The sequence below is a fragment of the Mustela lutreola genome, chromosome 8 (assembly GCF_030435805.1).
Source record: "Mustela lutreola isolate mMusLut2 chromosome 8, mMusLut2.pri, whole genome shotgun sequence".
NCBI classification, from domain to species: domain Eukaryota; kingdom Metazoa; phylum Chordata; class Mammalia; order Carnivora; family Mustelidae; genus Mustela; species Mustela lutreola.
Window position 1 is genome coordinate 24,150,666 of NC_081297.1, and position 27,386 is coordinate 24,178,051.

General features: G+C 42.3%; 1 protein-coding gene across 3 annotated transcripts in view; it reads left to right on the forward strand.

Annotated features, from left to right (window-relative positions):
• The first annotated feature begins 5,620 nt into the window (after positions 1-5,620).
• Positions 5,621-27,386, forward strand: part of RSU1 (Ras suppressor protein 1) — a 185,258-nt gene continuing 163,492 nt past the window's right edge. Inside the window, exons 1-2 of one of the 3 annotated variants that reach the window (XM_059184042.1) lie at positions 5,621-5,814; positions 6,064-6,175. In XM_059184042.1, the coding sequence (XP_059040025.1) occupies positions 6,067-6,175 (109 nt within the window). In that variant the 5' untranslated portion in view covers positions 5,621-5,814; positions 6,064-6,066. The remainder of the gene's footprint in view (positions 5,815-6,063; positions 6,176-27,386) is intronic. The other 2 variants (XM_059184041.1, XM_059184040.1) reach the window with 2 other exon arrangements.

Genomic DNA, 27,386 nt, shown 5'->3' on the forward strand with positions numbered 1-27,386 from the left:
CAGAGCAATGAACACAAACTCAGGATGAAATTTCATAGGCGGACATACAATATTTTGCTCTTTTGCCTGAAAATGAATCACAAAGCTACAGAAAATGGAGACAATTTGACAATAACATGTGAAATTATAGGAATTTTCTCTGAAGGCAAGATTAATGTATGCAGCTGTCAAACAGTAAAAGAAGATTTGATCTCAGATTGTATTATTAGCATAATGGTATCAACAAGAGTCCATTTCAGTCAGAGAGATGTACTTTCCTAGAAGGCGTATTAGAATACCCAGGTATATATACCAATTTAAGAAAGCCGTCAATATTATAGTGTATTTTTGGAATTGGAAAACTTAAAACAGGAAAAAAAAGTAATTTTTCCCATTCTGAAGGTTGTCTTTTCAATGTATGGGTGTTTTCCTTTGCTGTGCAGAAGTTCTTTAGTGTAATGTGGTCTGTCTTGTTTATTTTAGTTTTTGTTGCCTGTGCTTTTGGTGACTTATCCAAGAAATCATTGTTAAGGCTGATGTTAGGGACCTTTTCCCTTGTATTTTCTTCTGGTGTTTTTACAGTTTCAGTTCTTACATTTAAATCTTTGATCCACTTTGAGTTAATGTTTCCGAGTAGTATAGAATAGGGGTTAATTTCATTATTTTGCATGTGGCTATCCAGTTTTCCTAGTACCATTCATTGAAGAGACTGTCCTTTCCTTACTGTGTGTTTTTGGTACGCTTGTCAAAAATTAGTTGCCCATATGCATGGGTTTATATCTGGGCTATCTGTTCTGTTCAACTGATCTATGTGCCTATTTTTATGCCAATACTATGCTGTTTTGATTATAGTGGTTTTGTAATATAACTTCAACTCAGGAAGTGTGATGCCCCCAGCTTTGCTCTTTTTTATCAAAATTTCTTTGGCTATGCAGAATCTTTTTTGGGTTCAAAGTAATTTGGGGATTGTTTTTGTATTTTTAAGAAAAATGCCATTGGACTTTTTATTGGGATTGCTTTGAATCTATAGATTGCATATCCATTTTCACAATATTAATTCTTCCAATCCAAGAACCTGTGATGTCTTTCCATCTATTTGTGTCTTCTTCAATCTTTTTTTTATCAGTGTCTTACAGTTTTCAGTTGGTTAGATTTATTCCTAGGTATTTTTATTGTTTTTGATACAATTATAATGGTTTTAATTTCTCTTTCAGATAGTTCATGGTTAGTGAATAGAAATTCAGCTGATTTCTATATGTTGATTTTGTATCCTGCTACTTTACCGAATTCATTTATTAGTTCTAACAGTTTTTTTTTCTCTTTCTTAGTGGAATCTTTAGAGTTTTTTACATATAAGGTCATGTCATCTCTCACTAATAAGACCCAATTCATTTCCTCTGGTTCTGCTTTAATTTAATTCACTCATTTATATATGTGTATTGAACATTTCCAATGTGGCATGTGGTAAGCACACCAAGGATAAAGTGGTGGACGTGACAGCCATATATCAACTGATGTCTTTCTCCTTAAAAAAAAAAAAAAAAATCCATTTCCTAGGGCCATCGTGTCTGGTTTCCGAGGCAAAATTCTCAATTTCCTTATCTGATGAAATTTATATTAAGCTAGCTTCTCCAATCTAATGGCTAAGTGATAATGTCCTTGCTCCCAAACAGCATCATCAGGAACTCTGTTCTGAGTGATCACCCCTGTGCAGAGCTAACAATCAGCTAGTTCACATCGGTACAGATGTCCTGGTCATTCAGTATTGACATACACCAAAATGCTGCTTTCAGGCCATAAGTGGAATCCAGAAAGCTATAATGTAAAATGAATGTGTTGAGGGGTGGGTGAGGGGAAGTCTTACTTGAAAGTTAACGGAAAATGATATTCCACATGGGTCTGAAGGAATACAAAGAAGCACAAATGTAAAGGAAGTTACTCCTTTTCACCGCTGATCACATTCTGAGCTGAGAAAGTCTCATGGTCACCTTCTAAGCCCATCCCACTCCAGGTGAACATGGAAACTTTAGACACTGATTTGAGAAGAGTCGGGTGGGGACAAACTCCAATGCCATCTTGTTCCTCCAGCCTCTGCATGATCTGGCAACCAAAGGGCTAATGCTTGCTACTTGGTTCAGTTCCCTTGGGAGTACCTATCCCCAGCTGCTCATAGTCTAGGAATCCAGGACTGGGGACAGCCAGGCTTCCATCTACCTGACCTCTCTCTCCCCTCTGATTCTGTCTCCCTAAACAACTGGACCATAGCAGGAACAACAAATCTCATCCTTTTAGTCTTGAAGGGTTAGTATAGCCATTACTGGCCAGAGTAATGGCTTTGGGATATACCCTTAGGATAGCTCAGCCAGAGGCCACCATAGGCTCTCTCTGAACCCATGGAATATTAGGTACTCCTAATATTAGGTACATTCTTCTGAAGAATGTCCTAGGGCATGGTTGGGGCCAATGACAGTTTGGCCCTAGAAGATGCCGGGGATATAGGTTCTAGTTGTTATAATTTTCTATTTCATTTCAACTCCATTTAATGGACAGAATTTTTTAAAAATCTGCCACCTACTTACCAAGGAAATTCTAATGATTTAATTGTATTAAGAAAAATTAGAACTAATATCTATATAAGATCTACCATATGTCAGGTGTCATTCTCATATATCACTCACTGAAATAGAATACTAAGAACCATCACCCCCACGAGGTATGGAAACTTATATAAAACTTAGTGACAGAGCTCTGATTCTAACCTTGACAACCACCCAAAAGTGTGCCTTCCATTCAGCCTGAAGGATGAGGTATGAACTTATGAAATATGACTTTTCAAATTTGACAACTTATTATTGTAAACTATATTCATAGACCTATCAAAATTATTTAATAAGACTGACACCTGCCATAAGACTAGAAAAATGTTTTAATATAATTGCTGTCAGTTTAGTAAAAACTTAGAGATAAAACAACAGGATCAAAAATAATGTTAATGGAAAAAGACTTTTTATTATTGGTATTACCACAGATCACCCCATGACTATCAATTTAAAGAGGAAAATTATTGGAAGAAAAATGATGGCTATTGGATATTTGATGAAAAATTTGCTTTTCAAATTTCATTTCAGTAACTAACTGTAAATTTATATACAGCTTGGGGAATAAGAAGGCATTTTTAAAATTAATGATACAAGCAATTTATGTAAATTTACTTAACTTACTTTAATTGTCATAATCTGGTATGTCTTGTGTAGACCAGGCCTCTTCCATACTCTTTGATTGGCCCGCTCTGTGGGCTGGGGCTGGGAATAGTACATTTCTGCTAACGGGAAGCATTACAGCAGAGACTGTACATAAGCACAGAGCCCTTGGCAGTGAAGCTGTGGAAGCGATTTAAGCTCTAATAAATATTAACTTTTGCATGCAGGACTGGCTGCATAATTTGCAGGGCCCAGAGCAAAAGGAAAATTCACGGCCCCTTGTTCCAAATTTATTAAACATTTCAAGATGGTGACAGCAGAGTATTAAGCCAAGCACTCAGCCCTGTTAAGCATGGAATTTGTGTTACTGCACAGGTCACATACTCAGGAAGTTGGCCATGTTTCTATGTTATAAAAGTCCAGAACTTAAGGACACATTTTATTAATAATTGTACTGGCAACAGTGAAGTGATCAAGAGGAGAATGATAAATGAAAATAAATTTCTGGAAAACAGGAAGTGAATAAAAGCATGCTGACAAATGAAACAGGAGTGGGGGTTGGGGGAGGAGAGAAATTGCAGCCCAACACAATTTCAAGTAAGATATGCAGCAGAATTGGGAATGGACTTTCCAGGCATCTGGGGCTGGCAGGTGCAGTATGAGGAGATGAGACCCAAAATCCAAGAACTGTATTAGTTGGTGCTTGCAATTGGTGAATGGCAAAAGTAGCCTAGCAACTCCAAGCAGGCATAAAACTGGGATCTCATCTCCAAAGAAATTTAACCAATAGCCCAAGGAAAACTGATGCTATTAATGCTATTAAAATTTAAAGAAGTTTTGGAAGATAACATTAATATATCTCCTGAAACATTCAGAGTATAAATACGTGAGGGGGAAAATGATAACTATAAGAAATTGTCCAAGGAGGCTGCCATCTGCCTAACAGATTTCCTGAACATGCTAAATCAGAGAAAATGGCAGTAAAGAAATTTCAAAGAAATACCAGAAACAATTTCCAGAGAGGAAGTGAGAAATGAATCTTCCGCTGAAAAAGGGCCAAATGGGTGCTAAACAGATTAAATTTAAAAAGACCCCCCAACTGGAGATATTATGGTGATATTTCAGAACATGGTAAATAATTAAAAGATGACAAATGCTTCACAAGGGAAAACAACAGTTCTCTGCAAAGACCTGAGGAGATGACACATTTCTGGGCATCAACATTGGAAGTACAGGTCAGTGGAACTATGCCTTTGAGATGGAAAAGAAACTGATATCGAACCTAAAATTCCATGCTAGGCAAATTCTAAAGGTGTGGGCAAAATAAGGACATTATTAAATATACAGCTACTCAAAATTTGTGCCTCCTGTACCCAGTTTTAGAGAGGTTTACTTGAGCGATAGTGCAACAAGATGTATACCAGAAAGGTCAGTTTAAAGGAAGGAACCAAGTGAAAGAAACCACACATCACCTCTCAGCTGGAAGAGCAGAAATAATTAGTGTAAGAGCAGAAAATTAGTAGGTTCTTAAAGTCTTCAAGAAGAATTCATGATGGGGCGCCTGGGGAACTCGGTGGGCTAAGCAGATGCCTTCAGCTCCGGTCAGGATCTCAGGGTCCTGGTATCCAGCCTCCAAGGTTGGCTCCCTACTCAGTGGGGAGTCGGCTTCTCCCTTTGCCTCTCCCCCATGCTTGTGCACGCTCTCTCTCAAATAAATCAATAAAATCTTTTAAACAAAGGAATTCATTGAATTTAAAGCAACATAGGTGAAAAGCTGTATGTTCTTAGAGATAAGGTAAAGAAGGTACAGAAGGATAAAGAAAGTCTAGTGGAAGAAAAAAACAAGGAGAATTGTACAAAAAATTAACCACTCAACAGAAAGCAAACTAAAATATGGCATAATTTTGAGTGCAGTGATATGAGAAAAGAGAAGCCTTTTATCTGTGGGTATTCCCCTTCTTGGGACACAGAGGTCCATGACTCCCAGCTGGGTGCCGGGAATACAGACTATGCAGTTCTCGTATTCGAGCTCATGATGCAGCGAGAGGCACGACTGTACGGACCGGACTCAGGATAGCGACTTCTGAACACCGAACCACAATTAAAGAAGCAGCACACAGAGGTAACGTCTCCCTTTCCCAGCTCCCAAGTTCAGTTCCAACCCTCTCCCGCCGCTGCCCCGTCCCAAACTTTCCCGCTTCCGCCCACAACTCTCCGCGCTTCGGCCCATGAACTGAGCCTGCGCGAGAAGTAGTGCGCTTGCGCCAAGCCCAGTCCTCTCCCAATGGCGAACGCGAGCGCATTTCAGGGGGCGGCCCAAACCTCGGGGGGGCGGAGTCTCGAAGGCACATGCCGGACCTGATTGGTCGGCCGCGGGTACACATTACTTTGTGGGCGGAGCCTCACCCTAGAGCCACGTCTGGCGAACTGTTCTCCTAATTTGGGAAGGGTCAGGCGCCGGCAGGGCGTGGAGCCGAGAGCCGCAGGGTGTGCGCCTGCGCCGAGCTCCGGGATAGGGCGTGTTCCTCGTTCCGGTCCGGGTTTTGCGCTGACCGAGTGCACCTCCTGCTACTGAGGTGTGCCCTGCGGAAGCCAGCGCTTCCCTCGCCCAACCTGTTAGGCGCTGCCCTCCGCGGTGAGTGTGTGTGGCACCGCACTTGGGTTCGCCTCTCTGCGCGCCCCCGTTGTGGTGTCGGGCGCCACCCACTCCCCCGCCCCGCCCCGCCGTCCCTCCCCCTTTCCCTGCCTCCGGACGCTGCCCGCCGATGCCCACCCTCCGAGGCTGGGGGAAAACTGGACACTGCCAGCGCGGGGCGTCTCCCCTTTCTATCCCTGCACACCCCTGGCCGTCGCCCACGTGCTTTGTTGTTGTCGTTTGGTACAGAACATGTCCAAGTCTTTGAAAAAGTTGGTGGAGGAGAGCCGGGAGAAGAACCAGCCGGAAGTGGACATGAGTGACCGGGGCATCTCCAACATGCTGGATGTCAACGGCTTGTGTAAGTTCTGGGGCTGGGCCTTTCCCTTGCAGCACCTGGAGGGTTTATACGTTTTCCAAGTAGCTGCCGGCTGTGCTATGGGAGGTTATAATGATTTACATCCCACGCCCGGCTTGTAAGCATCGCCGGTCTAGAGAGAGAGAGAGCGCGAGCGAGAGCAAGCTTAGCTCAGAAAGTTTGCAGTTAGGGTATGTTCCTTCTCCACTGGAAGACGAACCTGAATGTCCAGGGTCTGAATCACACAGACAGTTGTTACTGGACCTCACTGTTGTCTGTGCAAGTTGTTGGCATTTGGGTGGTTTCCCCACATAGTTTACTGAATACCCACTTTATTTGAAACTGAAAATCACTTTTGAATCATGCTTCCTTTCTCCTAATACAGTCTTCGACCCTTGAACAATTGCCACACAAAAGTTCTGTGATAACCTCTTAATGCCTGGAGTATGTTAAGCCTTTCTTGACTCCTTACCCTTTTCTGTCTCTTTTACCCCTCAGTTAAGTCGTTTACCTCCTCCTCGTGCTACTGTGATGTCTCCCTAACTTGGCCTCTTACCTGGTGTTGCTGACCCCGTGGTTTATTCACTGCATTGATTTCTAGTGTTACTTTTCTGCAATGTGTCTTACCCTGTAACTCTCTCCTTTAAAGCAGAAATTGCAGCTTAGATGTTTTTTGGGGCCAGGTGAGGATGGTCATGAACTTCACTTCCTGTCAGAAGAGGGACAGCTGCTACTCCTGCTTCTCACGTCCAAACAATTGTTACCACCTGGGGTTGGCCTTGTGTTGCCATAGTTATTGTTGTTAAGAAGCCAGGAATCCAGATTTTGATAAGAAATTTCCCACGGTTTAGACATTGGCAACTAATTCCAATTATTGAAACATACTTCATAGGAGAAATAAAACACTTCTTCAGGCTGAATGTGGCTTCAGTTTGGACCTTCTCCCTTAAGCCCATCTGGTTGGTCATTACCAGCAGTAGCGCCCCAAGTTCTTTGGTGTGACATGCAGAGCCTTTCGGAATCTGACCAAAACCTACCTTATCCCTTCCATGCCTTTGTGGTCCCTGCCATACTGAACGGACTGCCTTGAACCTTGAACCAGGACATACTGTTTTAGGTCCTCGTGCCATGGCAGTATCGTTTGCTTCCTCCCCCCCCCCCCCCCCCAGATCCTCTCACTTACCTGTCAGAAGTCAGCCCAGACGCCGTGGTGTGAAGCCTTCTCTGTTAGTGTCAAGTGATAGTCATTCTCTCTGCTGTGAAGTTGGATTTGTCTTCATGGCTCTTGTTACATGGGATTGCGATGATTGTGATGTGTTCTTGATCTAGATGTCTCTCATCCACATTGGAGAATGGGGGGAATATTACTGTGCATCCCTCATATTTGCCTTCTTTCTAGTGTCTGGAACGCAGTAAGTGCCCGAAATGTTGGATGGATGAAGGAGAGCCTGATGGATTAGGCCTGAGGTTTAAGGAGATCCAGACCAGGAGGTGACATTAGAGAAGGAGGGGAGACGTCCGGGAGACTCTAAAAGATGATGCTTTGCTCGTTAGGCATGGAGAGAGCAGAGTCACATTTACTGTGAACCCACGGTTTATGCCCAGGACAGGTTGGGGTATGGGCTCTCGATGCATCTCTGCTAAAGGACAGGGGATGAGAAGTCCTAGGCAGTCTGCATTCGGTAACCGTTTGGATGAGTCCTGCCACTGAACTTTAGCTTTTGTGCCCGTGAGTATCTCAGCCTCTTGAGCTGAGTTGGCCTCTATCAAGTGGTGATGGCTTCTTGTGGGCTGCAACAGAGCCACCATGTCTGGGACCAAACTGGCCATTGCTGATCTGGATGTGTGCTTCTGTTGCCCCTTCCTGGCTCTGCCTAAGTTATGGTGAGCCTTGGGTGCCCTGCTGTAACCAAGGCTGGAGAGTGCAATTAGGGAGCCCAGCTCCGCTGTACCTTTGGCCTCATGGCTCTTTCCTGCTCAGCCCTGCAGAGGAACTTCATAGCCTTCGGCCGTGAAGAGGATTCTGTATGTGATATTTGTAAGTGGGAAGGGCGGCCCAGCTATTTTGGTTCACTTGCATTATCTGTTTGAAGCCTTGCCTTGTACCAAAGAAGAAAAGATAGCCACTTGCTTCCTGAAAAAGATGTTTCCGGTGTTGTATTAGGTGGTGAAAAGCAAGATCTTTCTTCTGTTCTCCCAGAGAAGTAGTGTGAGGAAGAACAAGGCTGACTCTTGGGTAGTTCGGTGGAAGTGAATTTGGAGATTCGACCTCCTCCAGCCTCAGTTGTGTGTAGACCCAAAGAGTGGCTGCTTTCTGCCTTGCCTCCCTGACCTCTGGACTCTTGGAGCCTGGAAGGTTCCAGGATGCCTTCAGAAGCCGATTCCTAAGCTGGGACTCATTTATTGGTGGTGCATAATGCTTCCTGAATCTATTTTAATATCTTATAAAAGTATTTGACATGGTTGCATAAACTGTGGCATAAGACTTCCCTTGTTTCTTTACTAGTAAAGTTTTAACTGTATGGCGAGGTTTTGTGTCTTAGCATGAAGATTACACACGGGACAATTCATTCGCGTGGACAGAGTATGGTTATTGTGTCTTACGCCCTTCCTTCGATATCCTTACTTTGTTGAGTTTCTCAAAAGACAAGATTTAAGTTTTGAAAATAAGAATGGGAGTTTTGTTCTCAGGCTAAGCATGTGAACTGTCCGTCTTGTCTTTCTGTTTGGGAGAATTGTGTTGTATAAATGCGGCACTTTACTTCCTCAGAGACAGTAAATGACTTTGAAAAAATGTTTCCAGGAGCTCAGGTACTGAAAGCTTTCTGATGGGGAAAACTTAATAGGCTGGAGACAGATACCAGACAGATTCTAGAGTTTTCCGTTGAGCCAGATTCTGGATGTGGTCAGACTCTGCCACCTCCCCCCTCCCCCAGGAGGCAGTGCTTACCTGTGGGGCCTTGGAGTTGCATAGGCCGGACTCAGACTCTCCATCTTCTGAGTAGTGCTGTGTAACTTCAGAGAAGTGGCTTAACCTTTCTGAGCCTTGAGTCCTCTTTGGCACATGGAACTGTTAAGTTCCCACATGTTAAGACTGGATCAGCGCTAAGGGAGACTGATGCTGTCGAGTGCTTAGCACTGAGCCTGGTACTGAGTGGGCACTGCTGAATGTTAGCTCTGACGGGACCATCCAGCCCCAGAAGCCTCGGGTGGAACTGGTTCCCACGTCGTCGGTGGACAGGACCTAGGAGAGCATGGCGAATGGGACCGGGTCTGGTCTTTGTGTCCTATGTTGATGTTTTCTCTGGTGGCTTAATCCATCCTGGAGCGTTGGGTGCTTTTGCCTAGGATTCTTAAAGATTTAGATTGCTGTTTTCTTTGAAATTACCCCCTGATTTGGTTTTCCTTCCTATTCCCCCAACAACACGGCATGAAATCCGCACCCGCCTTCTCCTTAGCACTTCCAAGAGTAATGGTGGCAATTTTGTTCTCTTTATCGACGAGATCTCACGGAGGAGCTCTGCCATCTACCTCTGTCCTCACCCGTGTGATGAAGCTGCCTTCGAAGGCTCCTCTAATCTGCTTCCCGGGCCGCAGAGAATCCCATTAGCAGCCAGGGAGACTTTTTTCATTTCTTTTATTTAAGTCTTCTGTGACTTTTTTTTTTTAATCTCTTCAAGTTTATTGCCCATTGGATGGTCAAACCTTTATCAGGTTGTGGTTGTGTGTTTTTTTTTTTTTTTTCTTTTTTTCAGGTGAGACTAAAATATCTTTCAGATAAATTACAGAAAAGAAAAATAACCTGCCTTCGAGGCGGAGGCGTGTTCTTGCTAAAGGACCACATAAAGTAATCAACAGCCATAATCACGGGTGTTCTGGAAGGGTTGTTTCAAAAGCGCCATTAAACCTGGAAGTGGTCGGGTGTTAGGAGTTTCTGTCCGTGCGGGCTGTCTCTGAGGAAAGGTGAAGGAGCTGGGAAGACCACGTCCTGTTAGCTGTCATCTTTAGTAAGACGTTTCCTTTTTTATTTTTCTAAGTTGCTTGGATATGGCCACCCTTATGGTTTTGCACCTGTGGTATCTTGGCTGGGGAGGCCCTTTTCCCTTTTCTTCCCAGACAGCGTCCTCCATCCCTTGTCAGTTAGCGCTGGTTGAAGGAAGGAACGACCTGCCCATCCGCATGGCTCCAGTCTTGGGTCACCTCCTCTGAGAAGCTCCCCTGGTGCTAGTTTTGACCCACTGTCTGTCAGCATGGTGTAATAACTAGCTCTTCCGGGCCTGCGGTGCACACCTGTTTACCTCTGTGCTTCTTGAAAATTCTCCAAAGGAAGACTGACTGCTTTCAGGTAAGAGCTGGGCTAGAAAGCGTAGCAGAGAGGGTGCATAGCCACAGGCTCCCCTTTGCAGATCCCTCTCTCCCCAGCTCTCCAGAGGGAGAGCCCCTTACAACCAGCAGGAACAGGATACCAACTGCTCCGAGTTCTAGTTTTGACTTCAGGACAGTGTAAGCACTGAAAAGGTCTCCCCCAGATAGGAAATAAACTACGAACGATTGTGACCCCTTTGGTGTGACTGAACTAATAACGAGTTTTTGCTATTTTTCAGTCACTTGACATTTCAGCCCTGGCCTTTTTTTTGGGTCAGCAGCTGTTTTTTCTTTCTCGCTGTGTAACCTTGGGCAAGTCACGTAACTTCTCATGTTTCTCATCTATAAAACCGGACTAATAAAATTAGCTCTCTCAGAGAATTGCTTGCTGTGCGTCGTCCTCTGTCAGGTAGCTGAGATGGCCTCTGACCTGTCTCCGTCCACTGGGGCTCCGGTAACAGGACCACAGACTGGGTGGCTTCCAAGCAACAGAAGTTTATTTTTTACAGTTCTGGAGGCTAGAAGTTCAAGATCAGGGCACAGGCAGGTTTAGTATTCAGTGGGGATTCACTTCCTGGCTCATAGAGCACTGTGTCCTCTGCGTCCTCACAGGGTGAAAAGGGTAAGGGACCTCTCCCAGGATTTTTTTGTTTGTTAAGATTTTATTTATTATTTGACAGAGAGACACAGTGAGAGAGGGAACACAAGCAGGGGCAGTAGGAGTGGGAGAAGCAGGCGTCCCACTAGGTAGGGAGCCAATGTGGGGCTCATCCCACTGTCCCAGAACCCTGGGATCATGACTTCAGCTGAAGGCAGACATTTAAGGACTGAGCCACCGGGGTTTCCCTCAGGTGTCTTTTAGAAGGACAGTAATCCTATTCCTGAGTGTTCCCCTTAGGACCTAGTTACCTCCCAAGGCCCCACCTCCTAATCCCATCACAGTTGGGCATTAGGTTTTAGTATATGACGAACTTTCATTCAGCAACATGACACATATTAGTCTTAATATGCACTATTACGGGTATTTTAAAAATTTTTAGAATTCTCAAAAATGGTGCTTTTTCCAGTGGCCTTGTCTCTCTGATTATATCTGGGTACCCAGTGCCTCAGTTCTCACCTACTTGAGAATTCCCAGGAGGTTAGATGCACATGTCTCATGTGACAGGGCCAGCAGGAAAAGCGTGGCCTCACATGGCAAATTCTGAGCCCTGGACAACGTGGGTGGTGGCTGGGGAGGCAGCAGAGGGCATTTCACAGGATTTCCGTTGTGATGCCCTTGTGGCTTTTGAGAACGACAGGCCTTAAAAAAATGTTAGCCATTTTTTCAACTAGTATAGTATTTCAACTATATGGTATTTCCCTAGTAAGTATATATTTCACTAGTAAGTGAAATACCATATATACGCCAATAGCCGTTTTTTGAATTTATTATCTTTTTTTTTTTTTTCAGGATAGGTGCTATCCAAGCCAAGTCTCTCTGGGAGTTTCCTACATACTGAATCTTTACATTGTCCATTGATAAGTTAATACTTGCTACGTTAAGAAAACTGTAAGCTGTTTAATGAATCTGAAGTAGTTAGATTTTTGTCTTCAGAAACACTCCCCTGCTTTGCTTTTACCACCAGCCCTTCATTGTGACAATCCATGCTAGAGCCGGTATGGATAATAGTTACATCCTGCCTCCTCTTTCCATAAATTTACATTAACCCGCTTCAAAGAAATTTGATCTCGGTATATGAGATCCACCATTCCCAAGCAAAAAGTAGAGATGATTTCTTTGCTTCGCCTTTACTTCCTTGAATAGCAAGTTTGTGCAGGTTTATTTTTTATTTTTTATTTTTTATTATTTATTTGTTTATTTGACAGAGATCACGAGAGAGAGGAGGAAGCAGGCTCCCTGCTGAGCAGAGAGCCCCGATGCGGGGCTCAATCCCAGGACCTGGGGATCATGACCTGAGCCAAAGGCAGAGGCTTTAATCCACTGAGCCACCCAGGCCCCCCTATTTCTTGTTTTTTTTTAGAGCAAAAGAGCATAAAGATGTGGCCCGCAGTCAGGGGAGAGCAAGCACCTGGCAGGCAGGGGTCAGTGTTGAGCCTCTGTTTTGCTCTGAGCTTCTTTGGGAACTTCCCTGCGGTCTCTGCTGGGACCTGGGCACTTGCTTCCCTTCTCATGCCCCCTCCTTTGGATGGAGCTCCTCCCATTTACGGCACTATGCGCATGAAGCTCCTGGCCAAAGAAACCTGGTCTCTGTTAGGTTCTATGCGACCAGCCATATCAGCTGTATCTTTAGTGCTGGCAGGTTTCATAAGAGCCTTACCGTCTGAGGCCTGCTGGAGGCCCAGGGGCTTCTGGATGGAGAGCGCTGACCGGCAGTGGGTTTGCCCCGGGAAACAGGAGGGAGAAATAGAATCTGTCCGGCCCCCCTCGGGCAGAGGTCTCCAGAGTGGGAGGCTTGCAAACGTGATCTCTGAACCGGTATTTTGGATTTGAGGTGTTGGTAAGCCAGGAAGACATGGGAAGGTGTAACATTCTTTACTTCATTAGTCTGCTGGGGGCTTCCATGCAAAACACTGCAGTCGGGAGGGTGGCAGGTGGTGGTCCTTAAAGAACTGGCCTTTATTGCCCAGTGCTGGAGCCTGGGAGGCCCAGAACCACAGCGTTGGCAGGGCTGCCTTCTCCCAAGGCCCCTCCCCTCGGCTCTCATGGTGTCCTCATATGGTAGATCTTATATAGATATTAGTTCTAATTTTTCTTAATACAATTAAATCATTAGAATTTCCTTGGTAAGTAGGCGGCAGATTTTTTAAAAATTCTGTCCATTAAATGGAGTTGAAATGAAATAGAAAATTGTAACAACTAGAACCTATATCCCCGGCATCTTCTAGGGCCAAACTGTCATTGGCCCCAACCATGCCCTAGGACATTCTTCAGAAGAATGTACCTAATATTAGGAGTACCTAATATTCCATGGGTTCAGAGAGAGCCTATGGTGGCCTCTGGATGAGCTATCCTAAGGGTATATCCCAAAGCCATTACTCTGGCCAGTTTTGTTATGATTGTCTTCGTCATCCTCATCGTCTGGTTTATAGCGGAACTAAAGTTAACTTGCTTCCAGTCACACAGCAGTGAAGAAATGGACCCAGGGTTTGAACCCAGGCAGTTAAGACCTGAGAAACTGTGTTCTTAGGTTATGCTGTGTGGCCTCATGTCACCACCATTTTGACAGGCACGTGTACACACAAAGATGAAACTGCTAATTTAGCAAGTGTATACCAAGTGACTACTGACGGTCCAGTCTTGTTCTAGAAGCCATGGTACCTGCTGCCTGTGAGCTGGTAATTCTGTATTGACGTAGGAATGCTTTCGGGGATGCTGACCTGCCCATGCTCATGTTGATTGGGCCAAGAAAACAGGAACCTTCTTCCTCAAACACTTACACATACTTAAAAAAAAATCCACTTTGGGGCGCCTGGGTGGCTCAGTGGGTTAAGCCTCCACCTTGAGCTCAGGTCGTGATCTCAAGGTCCTGGGATTGAGCCCCACATCAGGCTCTCTGCACAGTGGGGAGCCTGCTTCCCCCCCCCCCCCCTCTGCCTGCTTCTCTGCCTTCTTGTGATCTCTCTCTGTTGAATAAATAAATAAAATCTTAAAACAAAAAAAAATTGACTTCAGAAACACTTTATGGAAGCATTCATTTGGATCAGTGCATGTGTCACGCAACACAGTGTGACACATTTTTAAACCAAGAAACCACATGATCAGCAGCCTGGGAAGCCTTGCCCCCCTCCCCTTCATTATCCCCCGCAAGGATGAACACTGTCCTGACTCTGGAAAGCATAGTTTTGCCTCTTTTTTGTACATCATTAAATAAAAGTGGGTTATTTGCACACACCCTTGAGTGTCCATTCTCTAGCTTAGCATCACGTGAGGTTCATTCTTGCTGTAAAGTTGGCTTCGCATCCAGATCATTCCTTCCCTCTGCTGTTGCCAGACCTGGGGGTCATTCCACGTGAGGGCTTTGAACCTCTGAACCCAGGTCTTTGGGTGAACAAACATAGTTATTCCTATAGGTTATGGGCCCAGGAATGGAGTTGTTGGGTCTGGAACGTGCTCTCACAAACGTGTAAAAACGGAGGGCAAGAATCATCCAAATGGCCGAGGCTCTGGAAACTTCTGCAACATGCAGAGGGTGAATGTTGTGAATGCACGATGAGCTCTCACGGCCCGTGCTGGCAGGCCAGGTGCTTGCTGTGTATGTTGCCTCTTCCAGAAGGTTTGTTCATACCTCAGGCCCGTCTCTGAGATGTACCTTGTGGTTGGTCAGTACCTTCTGTACCACTAGCTTGCCAACTGGGCAGCAAGTTGACCCACCTACGGAACTTCTGAACTTCTTAATACTTAGGCCACACCTGACTGATTAAAGAAGCTCTGAGTGTGGAAACAGGTGCCAGCAGTTGTGCGTAAACCACTGAGTTTGCCTCCTTGCACACCATAGTTGTGCCCTCACTGTTCAGACTCCTCTTGTTCATTTTTGGCCTATGGGAGCCCCTTCTAGTGGGTTCTCCCGTCCATTTGATGTGGTCTTTCCATTTGAAAGACGGTCTCTGACAGCATCCTTGCCGTCTGCAGTACCAGGCTGTTCTTGATGGGTCTAGATTCCGTCCCCAGACATAGAGTCAGCCAGTCCTCTAAAAATCTGTTTCTGTTTGTCTGTCTTAGTGGGAAGTATCTTAGTCCCAATCCGGGCTCCAGGGGGGCACTCCTCACTGCTGGGCCGTTCTTGTTTTTCAGGACTTTTTAAATGGACAGGGCTAAGAATACCTTGTTTTTAAAGATAAAATACCTAAAGAGTTCCCAGTCAGATAAAGGACAACAGGGCTTTTCCTTCTTCCACGTTACATGTCTGTTGCCTGTCTCCCATTCTGAGAATCCTGATTCTTAAGGACACAAATGACAAGAGAACCAGAATGGCTCAGAGTTCTGATTTGGTCTGTCACACACAATTGTCTATACTAAGACCCTCGCTGAAAAGCGTTATTTTGTGTTATACTCTCCCCTCGCATTTTTGTTTTTATCGGACTTTATTTTTTAAAGCAGTTTCCCCTGTCATTAACATCTCACATAAGTGTGGTGATCTATTAAAATGGATGGACCAGTGTCCAGAAATTATTATTAACTGTAGTCCGTGGTTCCCTCTGCATTGACATTCCGTGGGTTTTAACGTGCGTCACGTTATGTGTAACGTCATAAAGGACGGCTTTACTGCCCTAAATAACCCCTGCCCTCCACTTATTGTTCTCTCTGTCCCTCATCACCTCCCTGCAAACCCCAGGCAACCACTGAAATTTTATGTCTCTAGTTTTGTTTTTTCCAGAATGCCATGCAGTTGAAATCCTATAGTGTGCAATCTTCATAGAAAGTCGTCTTCCACTTTGTGATGTGCATTTAAGGTTCTTCTGTGTCTTTTCTTGTCTTAACGGCTCATATCTTTTTATTTTAGTTTTTTTTTTTTTTTTGGAGTATAGTTGACACACAGTGTTAGAGTGGCTTCAGGTGTACGACATTGTGATGCAACTTCTATATTCTTTACTCTCGGCTCACCACGAATGTGGCTCTCATCTGTCACCAGACTACACCACTATTACAGTATCACCTACTATATTCCCTATGCTGTCGCTTTTTCCTCTCTCCCTCCCCTCCCCTTTAATGTTCTTTGACCTCGCTCCCTCCCTTCCTTCCTCTCCCTTTTTTTTTTTTTTAAAGATTTTATTTATTTATTTATTTGACAGAGATCACAAGTAGACAGAGAGGTAGGCAGAGAGAGAGAGAGAGGGAGGAAGCAGACTCCCTGCTGAGCAGAGAGCCCGATGCAGGACTCGATCCCAGGACCCTGAGATCATGACCTGAGCCAAAGGCAGCGGCTTAATCCACTGAGCCACCCAGGCGCCCCCCCCCCCTTTTTTTTTTTTAAGATTTTATTGATTTGTTTGACAGAGATGCAGAGAGCTCAAGTAGGCACAGTGGCAGGCAAAGGGAGAGGGAGAAACTCCCCACTGAGCAGGAGCCCAGTGCGGGGCTTGATCCCAGGATCAAGGTCATGGTCGGGGGTGGGGGGGGGCATGACCCGAACTGAAGGCAGATGCCCAACCGACTGAGCCACCCAGATGGCCCTCCTCTCTCTTTTTTGAGAGAGAGGGAGTGGATGGGGGGAGGGGCAGAGGAAGAGTGAATCTTAAGCAGGCTCTACCACCAGTGCAGACCTCAATGTGGGACTTGATATCCCAACCCTAGATCATGACCTGAGCCAAATCGAGAGTTGTACACTTAATTGACTGAACCACCCAGGGACGCCCTTGTGCTGTACCTTTTTGTGTGTGTGTGTGTGTTAAGATTTTATTTATTCCTTTGAGGGAGAGAGCACGCATGTATGCACAAGTGGAGGGGAGAGGCAGACTCTCCACTGAGCAGGGATCCTGATGGTGGGGCTCGATACCAGGACCTGGAGATCATGACCAGAGCTGAAGGCAGATGCTTAACCATCTGAGCCACCCAGGCGCCCCTGTGCTCTACCTTTTATTCCCATGACTTGTTCCATACCTGAAAGCTGGTATCTGCTACTTTCTTCCTTCCTTCTGGCAACCATCAGTTTGTTTTCTGTATTTACAGGTCTGATCTGCTTTTTGTTTTTTTATTCATTTGTTTTTCAAAGTTCTTTGTATTTTTGAATAATGCCCCATTGTGTGGATATGCCACAGTTAACGCACCCATTTTGCCGCTGCAGGGCATCTCAGAGTAGCTTCCAAGTTGGGGCAGTTATGAACAAAGCTGCTGTAAACATCCCTGAACAGATTTTCGTGTGGTTGTAGTTTTTAACTTGCTTAAATAAATTCCAAGGAACACAGTTGTTTGATCTCATGATAAGAATATAGTTCTGGCATTTAAGAAAAGGACACAGTATCTCCCAAAGTGGCTCTACCATTTTGTTTTCCCTCAAGTGATGTAGGAGAGTTCTTTCTGTTCCTCCTCGCCAGAATTTGGTGGCATCAGCGTTCTGGATTTTAACCATTCTAATAGGTTTGTGTTTAGTGGTATCATGGTTTTAATTTCTGATTCCTTAATGGCATATGATGTAGACCATATTTTCACATGCTTATTTGCCATTTGTATATCTTCTTTGATGAGGTTAAGTTCTTCGGCCCTTTTTAAAATTGGGTTTTCTTATTGTTTAAAAGTTTTTTGTGTATATTAGACAGGAGTCCTATGTCAGTCAGATACTTGTTTTGCAAAAATTTTGTCCTGGTCTGTGGTTTTTCTTTTCATTTTTTTACCATTATCTTTCCCAAAGGAGAAGTTCTAAATTTTAGTGAAGTTTCACTACCTTTTTGTTTTTGGGTAGTATGTTTAGTGTTGTATCTAAAAAGTCACATCGAAATCCAGGGCCACCTTGATTTTCTCCTGTGCTGTATTCTAGAAGTCTTAAGGTTTTGCATTTTACATTTAGGTCTGTGAGATTTGAGTTCATTTTTGTGAAAGGTGTAAGTTCTGTGTCTAGATTGTTTTTGTTTGTTTGTTTGTTTTTTTTTTTTGCATGTGGCTGTCTGGTTCTTCAAGCACCACTTGTTGAAAAAAATGCCTTTTTTCTACTGAATGACCTTCGCTCCTTTGTGAAAGATCAGTTGACTGTGTTATTGGGGGTTGTTTCAGTGCACTCTTCTGCTCCGTTGGTCAGTTTGTTCTTTGACCAGTACCACACCATCTTTATTATAGTGACTAATGGCAAATTTTGAACTTGGTGAGTGTCAATTTTCTCAGTTTGTTTTTCTTGTTCAGTATTTTATTGGCTATTCTGAGTCTTTTGCCTTTCCATATAAACTGTAACCTGTTGACATCTACAGAATAAACTTGCTGTGATTTAATTGGGATTCCAGTGCATCTGCAGATTGTGGATATAGAGTTCTTCATAATCCTTAATTATTCTTTTTAACATTGACTGGATCGGTAGTGATGACCTTCCTTTTGTCTTTGATATTAGTAATTTGTGCTTTGGTCTTCTTTTTTCCCCCCTTTTCCTGGCTAACTTGACTGCAAGTTTATCAATTTTATTGATTGCTCAAAGAACCAACTTGATTTTCTCTATTGATTCCCTGTTTTCAGTTTCTTGGTTCCTGCTCTAGTATCTGTTATCTCTTTTCTTTTGTTTGCTTTGGATTTAATTTGTTCTTATTTTTGTGGTTTTCTAAAATGGAAGCTTAGATTACTCATTTTACATGTTCATTCTTTCCTGATGTATTCATGGATGCTGTCTGCTTCCTAATAAGTACTGCTTTTCATGGATCCCACACATTTTACTAAGTAGTAGTTCATTTTCACTTGTTCAAAATATTTTAAATTTCTCTTGAGATTTCTTCTTTGACCCATGTATTATTTAGAAGTGTGCTGTTAATCTTCACATATACATATATTTAGGGGCGCCTGGGTGGCTCAGCGGGGAGTCTGCTTCCCCCTCTCTCTCTGCCTGCCTCTCTGCCTACTTGTGATCTCTGTCTGTCAAATAAATAAATAAAATCTTAAAAAAAAAATAAAATAAAGTGATTATCAATATACCTGGCTTACTTTTGATCTTATTTATAGCTTTTCTATTTATTACCATGGTTCTTTTTTTTTTTTTTTTGTCTTTTTCTGTATTTTCTTTTTTTTGTAGAGAATTAGACCCTTTTTTTTAAACTTCTCTTTAGCATATCAGTTTTATTCCTTTTTAATTTTTTAGTGGTTTCCCAAGAGTCTGCAATGTACTTTACAGCTAATTTAAATCTAGTTTCAAGTATACTGCTTCATCGTACAGGCACCATTTAATGAATGTTATTTAATGAATGAATGAATGATTGATTTGAGTGTCATTGACATACAGTGTTTGAAGTATACAGTGTAGTGATTTGATAGAGTTATACATGATGCTTTGTTCACCACAGGGTAGATGCTATCTGTCCTGATACATCACTGTTAGAGTGTCATTGACTATATTCCTTATAGTCAATGTGCCTTTTATTCCCAGGAGTCATTCATTCCATAACTGGAAGCCTGTATGGCCACTTCACCCATTTTGTCCAACCTTTCTGTTCCCCGCCTGGCTTACCCTCCTGCAACCATCAGTTTGTTCTCTGTATTTATAGGTCTGCTTATCTTTATTTATTTGTTTGTTCATTGATTTATTATTTTTTAGATTCCACTTATGAGTGGAATCATATAAAACTTGTCTTTCGCAGTCTGACTTATTTCACTGAGCATAATACACTTTAGGTTCATTCGTGTTATCTCAAATGCTATAACATCATCCTTTTTTATGGCTGTGTAATAATTTGTGGCTGTGGGTATGTATATATATATATGTGTACACCGTGTCTTCCTTATCCATGCATCCATTGATGGACAGACTGCTTCCATATTTTGACTATTTTTTTTTTTAAAGATTTTATTTATTTATTTATTTAGCAGATAAGAGATCACAAGTAGGCAGAGATGCAGGCAGAGAGAGAGGAGGAAGCAGGCTCCCTGCTGAGCAGAGAGCCCGATCCCAGGACCCTCGGATCATGACCTGAGCCAAAGGCAGAGGCTTTAACCCACTGAGCCACCCAGGCGCCCCAATCTTGACTATTTTTAATAATGCTGCAGTAAACATAGAAGTGCATATATCTTTCTGAATTAGTGAACAGTATCCTCATTCCTACCTCTTGTCACTCAGTACCTTGCTGTCATTCATTTTACATATCCATAAGCAAAAATCAACCAATACATTGTTTGCTATAATTATAAACAGTTATCTATGTGACTAGTTAATAATAACTTTATATAACTTTTATTCCTTTTCTAATCCTCTTCCTTTAAGAAGTTCTGAGTTTTAGTTTTAGACTTTTATCTGATATTTACCATTTGCCTCTGAGAAGGTTTTTTTTTTTTTTTAAGCTAGAGCATGCCCACATGCCTGTGTGAGTGGGAGGGAGGAAGGGACAGGGGGAGAGAGAGACTCTTAAGCAGGTTCTACACTCAGCATGATGCCGGGCTTGACCTCACGACCACAAGATCATTACCTGAGTCAGAACCTAGAATAGGACGCTTAACTGACTGAGTCACTAAGTTGCCCCCTGAAGAACTTTTAATATTTTTTCTCACGGCAAGTCCATTGGCAGTAGTTTCCCTCAATTTTTCTTAGTATGAGAGAGTCAGGGATAATTTTGCTGAATATAGACTTGATGGTTGGTGGATTCATTTCTTCAGCACTTAAGTGTTTCAGTCTATTCTCTTCTTCCATGCATGGTTTCTGAAGAGAAGTTTTTGTTCTATTCAGATATAGGTAGTGTTTTGTCTTTTTTTTTTTTCTCTCTGGAGTCTTTTTAGGTAATTGTCCATAGGTAATTATCTTGTCCTTAATTTCTGGTAAGTATTCGAGATGGGTCTGTTGGTTTGGTGGTTTGGGTCTATCTAAACTTGGAAAATTCTCAGCCATTAGAGTTTGAGATTATTTCTTCTGTTCCTTTCTCTCCCTCTTTTTTTTTTTTTTTTTGCCTCTGATATTCCCATTATGTATATATTACACCTTTAATAGTTGTCCCACAGTTTTTGGATATTCTGTTCCATTATTTTAATTCTTTTTTTTTCTCTTTGTTTTTCAATTTGTCAAGTTTATGTTGACTTATCTTCAAGCTCACATGACTGTCCAATCTGGTGATAAGCTCATCAAAGACCTTTTTCAGATCTGTTTGGCTTTCTGACATTTCCTTTTGATTCTTAGAGTTGCTTTTTTCTGCTTACATTATGTGTTGTGTTCTCGCATGTTGGCTACTTTTCCACTAAAGCCTTCAGGTATCAGTCAGAGTTCTCTTCTGTCCCCATTCTGAGAACTCCAACTCTTTGTCCTGTCTGAGTCTGACTCTCTTGCTCACCTTGTCTCTTCAGTCTATGTTTTTGCCTTTTAGCATGCCTTGTGATTTTGTTGAAAGACAGACATGATGCCTCAGGGAAAAGAAACTGAGGTAAAAAGGCCATTACTGTGAGGTTTGCTTGCTGAATTCATAGGCTAGAATTTCCTCCATAATTCTTTTCTTTTTTTTTTTTTTTAAGATTTTATTTATTATTTATTTGACAGAGAGAGAGAGAGAGAGAGAGAGAGAGATAACAAGTAGGCAGAGAGGCAGGCAGAGGGGAAGGGGGAAGCAGGCTCACTTCTGGGCACAGGGCTTGATCCTAGGACCCTGAGATCATGACCTAAGCTGAAGGCAGAGGCTTAACCCACTGAGCCACCCAGATACCCCTTCCTCCATTATTATTCTTTTTGTCTTTCCTATAGTCTTTGGGTTTCCTAGAGACTCCTTCTTAGTAGTGTCTGATCAGTTTATATTTGCAGTTATATCTTGTTACCACATGGGATCCCTATTGAAGAGGTGTGGGGAGGGGAGAAATTTTCTAAAATTCTGTTAGTAAGCTTGGGCTCCTGGGCTGTGACCTTCCAAAGTGCTTTTCAGCACCTTTCTTTCCTTAGGCGAAATAGGAAGGTGAGAGGAGACTGGAATTAGGTATTTTCTTCTCCCATGTTGGTTGGGGTCCAGTAGACCATTTCTTCTTTTTTTAGGAGAACAAAATGCTTTGGTCTCACTTCAGGGTTGTTAGGTATTCCTTTCCTTTGCAAGAAGCAACCTGGGATTTTTCTCATTGATTTTTCACCCTGAGAACCTGGTGGGGCTCCTAGAGCCTGGGTCCCCAGGAGTTTTCTCTCTCAAGCTATTTGATAGCTCACTCCCCAGAAATGAGTCAGCTCCCCTGTAAGCGTTCCTACCAGTTGCTGGCTCTAGTTCCTGCTGCTGGGAAGCTGTGATTCTCCACCACCTGTCTCTATGGTTTTCCAGTATGGTGGTTTACCCTGTGCCCTCAGTTCTCTAATGGATCCCAAGAAGGGTTGCTTGTGTGTTTAATCAACGCTTTTCTTGTGGTGAGGATGGGAGTGATGACTTCCAAGTTCTTTATATGCTAGCTGGAAAGCAGATACAACTATCAAAACTCTCATAACAAACTATCAAAACTCTCATGGTTCCCTATTTTTTTTATCTTAATTTTTTTTTAAAAGATTTTATTTATTTGACAGAGATCACAAGTAGGCAGAGGCAGGCAGAGAGAGAGGAAGGGAAGCAGGCTCCCTGCTGAGCAGAGAACCCTATGCTGGGCTTGATCCCAGGACCTGAGATCATGACCTGAGCCCAAGGCAGAGGCTTTAACCCACTGAGCCACCCAGGCACCCCTGGTTCCCTATTTTTTAATACATGGGCCATATCTAAACTTTTAGTGCATATATCCATTATTAAAGTCTCTCTCTGTTTAACTGTCATCTACCCTTAGTTATGCAGATATCTGTATATTTTATACCTGTATTCATTTACATCGATCCTCAAGTCAGTCTCTTGTTATTTTGATTCCTTGAGCTTCATACTTGGTAGATTTTTGTAGGAAGGGCCAAAAGATGAGTATTTCCAGGGTATTCATGTGTTCCTGATAGATAAATGTTTGTACCATTCTTATTTAAAGGTCAGTTTTATTGGATATACGGACTCACTCTTTCTTGGAGGTTTTTTTGTTTTGTTTTAAGATTTTATTTACGTATTTGAGTGAGAGACCCCAAGTGGGGGAGAGGGACAGAGAAGAAGCACACTCCCTATTGGGCATGCAGCCTGCCGTGGGGCTCAATCTCAGGACCCTGGGATCGTGACCTGAGCTGAAGGCAGAAGCTCAACCCGCTAAGCCACCCAGGTGCCTCACAGAGAGTTTGTTTTTAGTGTTGAATTTTATGAGTTCTTTACATATTTTGCATATTAACTCCTTATTGGCTTTATCATTTGCAGCTATCTTCCCATTCAGTAGCTTGCCTTTTTGTTTTATAGATGGCTTCCTTCTTTTTGCAAAAGCCTTTTAGTCTGATGTGGTCCCAATAGTTTATTTTTGCTTTTGTTGCCCTTGCCTGAGGAGACAGATCCAAAAGTTGACTGTATTTTATTTGAGGGGTTTTATGCTTTCATGTCTTACATTTAGCTCTTTAATCCATTTTGAGTCTATTCTTTCTGTGGTGTAAGAAAGTGGTTCAGTTTGTTTGTTTATTTTTTTATCGCCTGGAGTTTTTCCAGTTTTTCCCAACACCATTTATTGAAATATTGTATATTCTTGTCTACTTCATTGTAAATTACTTCTCAGCTTGCCCATTCTGTTCTGTTGCCCTTTGGGTCTCTTTTTGTGCCGGTACCATTCCGTGTCGTCGATCAGTGCGGCTTGTTGTGTCGTGTGAGAGGAGGAGGACGGCACCAGTATCGTTCCTCTTTTCATGATTGCTTTGGCTTTTTGGAGTCTTCTGTGGCTCCATACACATTTTTGGATTCTTTGTTTTAGTTCTTTTTAAGTGCCGTCCCTGTGAAAACAGGGAGTGCGTTGACTCCATAGGTTACTGTGGGTAGAATGGGTATTTCAACAATATTCTTCCAGTGCATGAGCATGGTGTTGTTTCCATTTATTTCACCACTGTCTTACAGCGTTTAGAGTACAGATCGTTCAGCTTCTTGGTTAAATTTATTTCTAGGTATTCTATTTTATACAATTTTATAAATGGAATTGTTTTTAAAATTGTGTATATTGATTTTGTATCCTGAAAAATTACTGAATTTATTCTGCTAGTTTTTGTGATGGTCTTTAGAGCTCTCTGTTTATGTTCTGTCATCTGCAAGTAGCGGCAGTTTTACTTTTTCTTAACCAAATTTGTGTGCCTTTTATTTTTATTCTTGCATGATTTCTGTGGCTGGGACCTCCATACTGTGTTAAATAAAAGTGGTAGGAGTGGGTATCCTTTTCTTGCTCCAGACATTAAATGAAAAGCTTCCAGATTGTCACCATTGAGTATGATGTTGATGAGGGAGCAGGAGGCTGGCTGAGGACAAAGCAGGAGCTGGCGCCTTGCACCCCCTCTTCACCCTTTCCCCTCCATAAGTGTAGCATCCCTCAGGCAGCCCTGACTGCCATGAACAATAAGCAAATAGTTAACTTGCAGAGCTCACAATCCTGCTAGACAGGAGTCTCCCTTGGCTTACAGATGTTCTAAATCTCACTAACAAAGACGATTGATAGCAGGATTGTGACACCCCACCAAAAAGTCTCCCAAAGATCCTAATGTTAATGGCTGGTCTAAAGACAACATTGATCCAGCAGCAAGGGCAAGGCCTCCGGCAGGCCTGGAACACATCCTGGCACCTTGTAGGCCCTCTTTAGCATATGAAAACTCCGCTGACACCTCCCTTCCCCTCACCTTCCCCCAACAGCAGGGTACATAACCTGCCATCTCTCACAACCCGGGGCAGCAGCTCTTCCTGCCCACGGGTCCTGTCCCCGTGCTTTAATAAACCACCATTTTGCACCAAAGATGTCTCAAGAATTCTTTCTTGGTCATCGGCTCCGGACCTCAGCCCACCAAACCTCACCTAGGTTCTAGAACTTCATCAATGTTGTCTGTGGGTTTGTCATATATAGTCTTTATTATGTTGAAATATGTTGCCTCTGTTTCCATTTTGTCGAGTCTTTATCATGAATGGACACGGAAGTTTGGTAAATGGTTTTTCTTTGTCTATTGAGGTGATAGGATTTTTATCCTTTGTTTTGTTAATGTGTATCAATTAATTTGCAAATATTGAGCCATCCTTGCATGCCTGGAATAAATCTCACTTGATCATGGTGTATGATTCAGTTACTGTATTTTGAATTTGGTTTGGTAACATGTGATTGAGGTTTTACATCTGTGTTCATCAAGGTTATTGGCTAGTGTTTTTCTTCTTCCGTAGCATCATTGGTTTGGTTTCAGTAATACTGGCTTTGTAAAATGAATTTGCAAGCATTTCTTTATTTCAGTTTTTTGGAATAGTTTGAGAAGGATAGGTACTAACTCTTTAAATGTTTGGTAGAATTTACCTGTGAAGCTGTTTGATCTTGGACTTTTTTTGGGGGGGATTTTTGATTACGGGTACGATTTTGTCCCTAGTTATTGGTCTGTTCAGATTTTCTATTTCTTTTAATTCAGTCTTTGAATATTGTATACTTCTAGGAATTAATCCATTTCTTCTAGGTTGACTAATTGTTGGTGTATATTAGTTAATAGTAGGCTTTTATGATCTTTTGTATTTCTGTGGTGTTAGTTGTAACTTCTCTTTCATTTCAGATTTTATTTGGGCCCTCTCTTTTTTCTCGGTGACTCTGGCTAAAGGCTTATCAGTTTTTTTGATCTTTTCAAAAAGCCAGGTTTTTGTTTTACTCCTCTTTTCTATTTTTTTGGTTCTTACTTCCTCTATTTCCACTCTGATCCATATTTTCTTCCTTCCACTAACTTTGGGCTTTGCTTGTTTTTCTTTTCAGTGTAAGGTTGGATTGTTTGATATTTTTCTTGTTTTTTGAGATACATCTGTGTTACTGAAAGCTTCCTTGTTAGAAATGCTTTTGCTATGTTCCATAGATTTTGGGATGTTTCCATTTTCATTTGTGTCAAGGTATTTTTGGATTTCCTTTTTGATATCTTTGTCGACCGGTTGTTTGTTTCATAACGTGTTTGAAAGTGTGTGTGTTTGGCTCCATGTGTTTGGCCTTTTTTACTTTTCTTGTAATTGATTTCTAGTTTTCAAACCACTGTTGTGGTTTGAAAGGATGCTTGATACAATTTCACTTTTATTATATTTATTGAGACTTGTTTTGTGGCCTAACATGTGATCTGTCCTGGAGACTGTGCCATGTGCACTTGAACATGTATTCTTCTGTTTTGGGATGGATTATTCCGTACATATCTGGTAAATCTATCTTGATCCAATGTGTTGTGGAAGGCCACTGTGTCCTTGCTGATTTCTGTCTGGATGTTCTCTCCACTGATGTAAGTAGGGTGTTAAAGTCCCCTACTATTATTGCTGTCCGCCTCCCCCTTTATGTCTGTTAATATTTGCTTTATGTAGTAGAAGCTGCCAGATTTAGGATTCATCCCTTTCTTATTATGTAATGCCCTACTTTGTGTCTTGCTACAGTCTTTGTTTTAGAGTCTGTTTTGTTTAAGTATTACTACCCATGCTTTTCTTTGCATTTCCATTTGAATGGAATATCTTTTTCTATCCCTTTCAGTCTCTGCATGTCTTTAGGTCCTAAATGAGTCTTTTGTAGGCAGCATATCAATGGGTCATTTTTCTTTCTTTTTTTTTTTTTTTTTTTAAATCCATGCAGTCTCTTTGTCTTTTGACTGGAGCATTTAGTCTTTTTATATTTAAAGTACTTTCTGATAGGTATGTACTTAATGCCATTTTGTTTCATTGTTTCCTGGTTGGTTTTGTAGTTCTGTTCCTTTATTTCCTTATTCTTCTTTGTGAGTTGATGACTTTCTTTAGTGCTCTGTTTGTATTCTTTTCTATTTATTTGTGTACCTTGTAGAGGTTTTGGTTTGTGGTTACCATGAGATCTCTATGTAACACCCTGTGTATACACCTCAGTGTTTTAAGTTGATGGTGATTTAAGTTCGAACACAGTCTAAAAGCACTACCAACAGTGTACAAGGGTTCCTGTTTTTCCACACCCTTGCCAACAGCTGTTGTTTCTTGTGTTGTTGATTTTAGCCATTCTTCATTTTGGTAAAAAATGAACCTACAGACTAAACCTCTTTTTTATCTTTTGGATGTCTGAAAATATTGTACATTTGGCTGTTTGTTGACATGTGTTTGCTTTATTCGGCCAATAAAAACCAGAGCGAGAATTAATCAGATTTTAGTCTGGAAACGACTTTTAAAGGCTTGTCTGTACCAACTT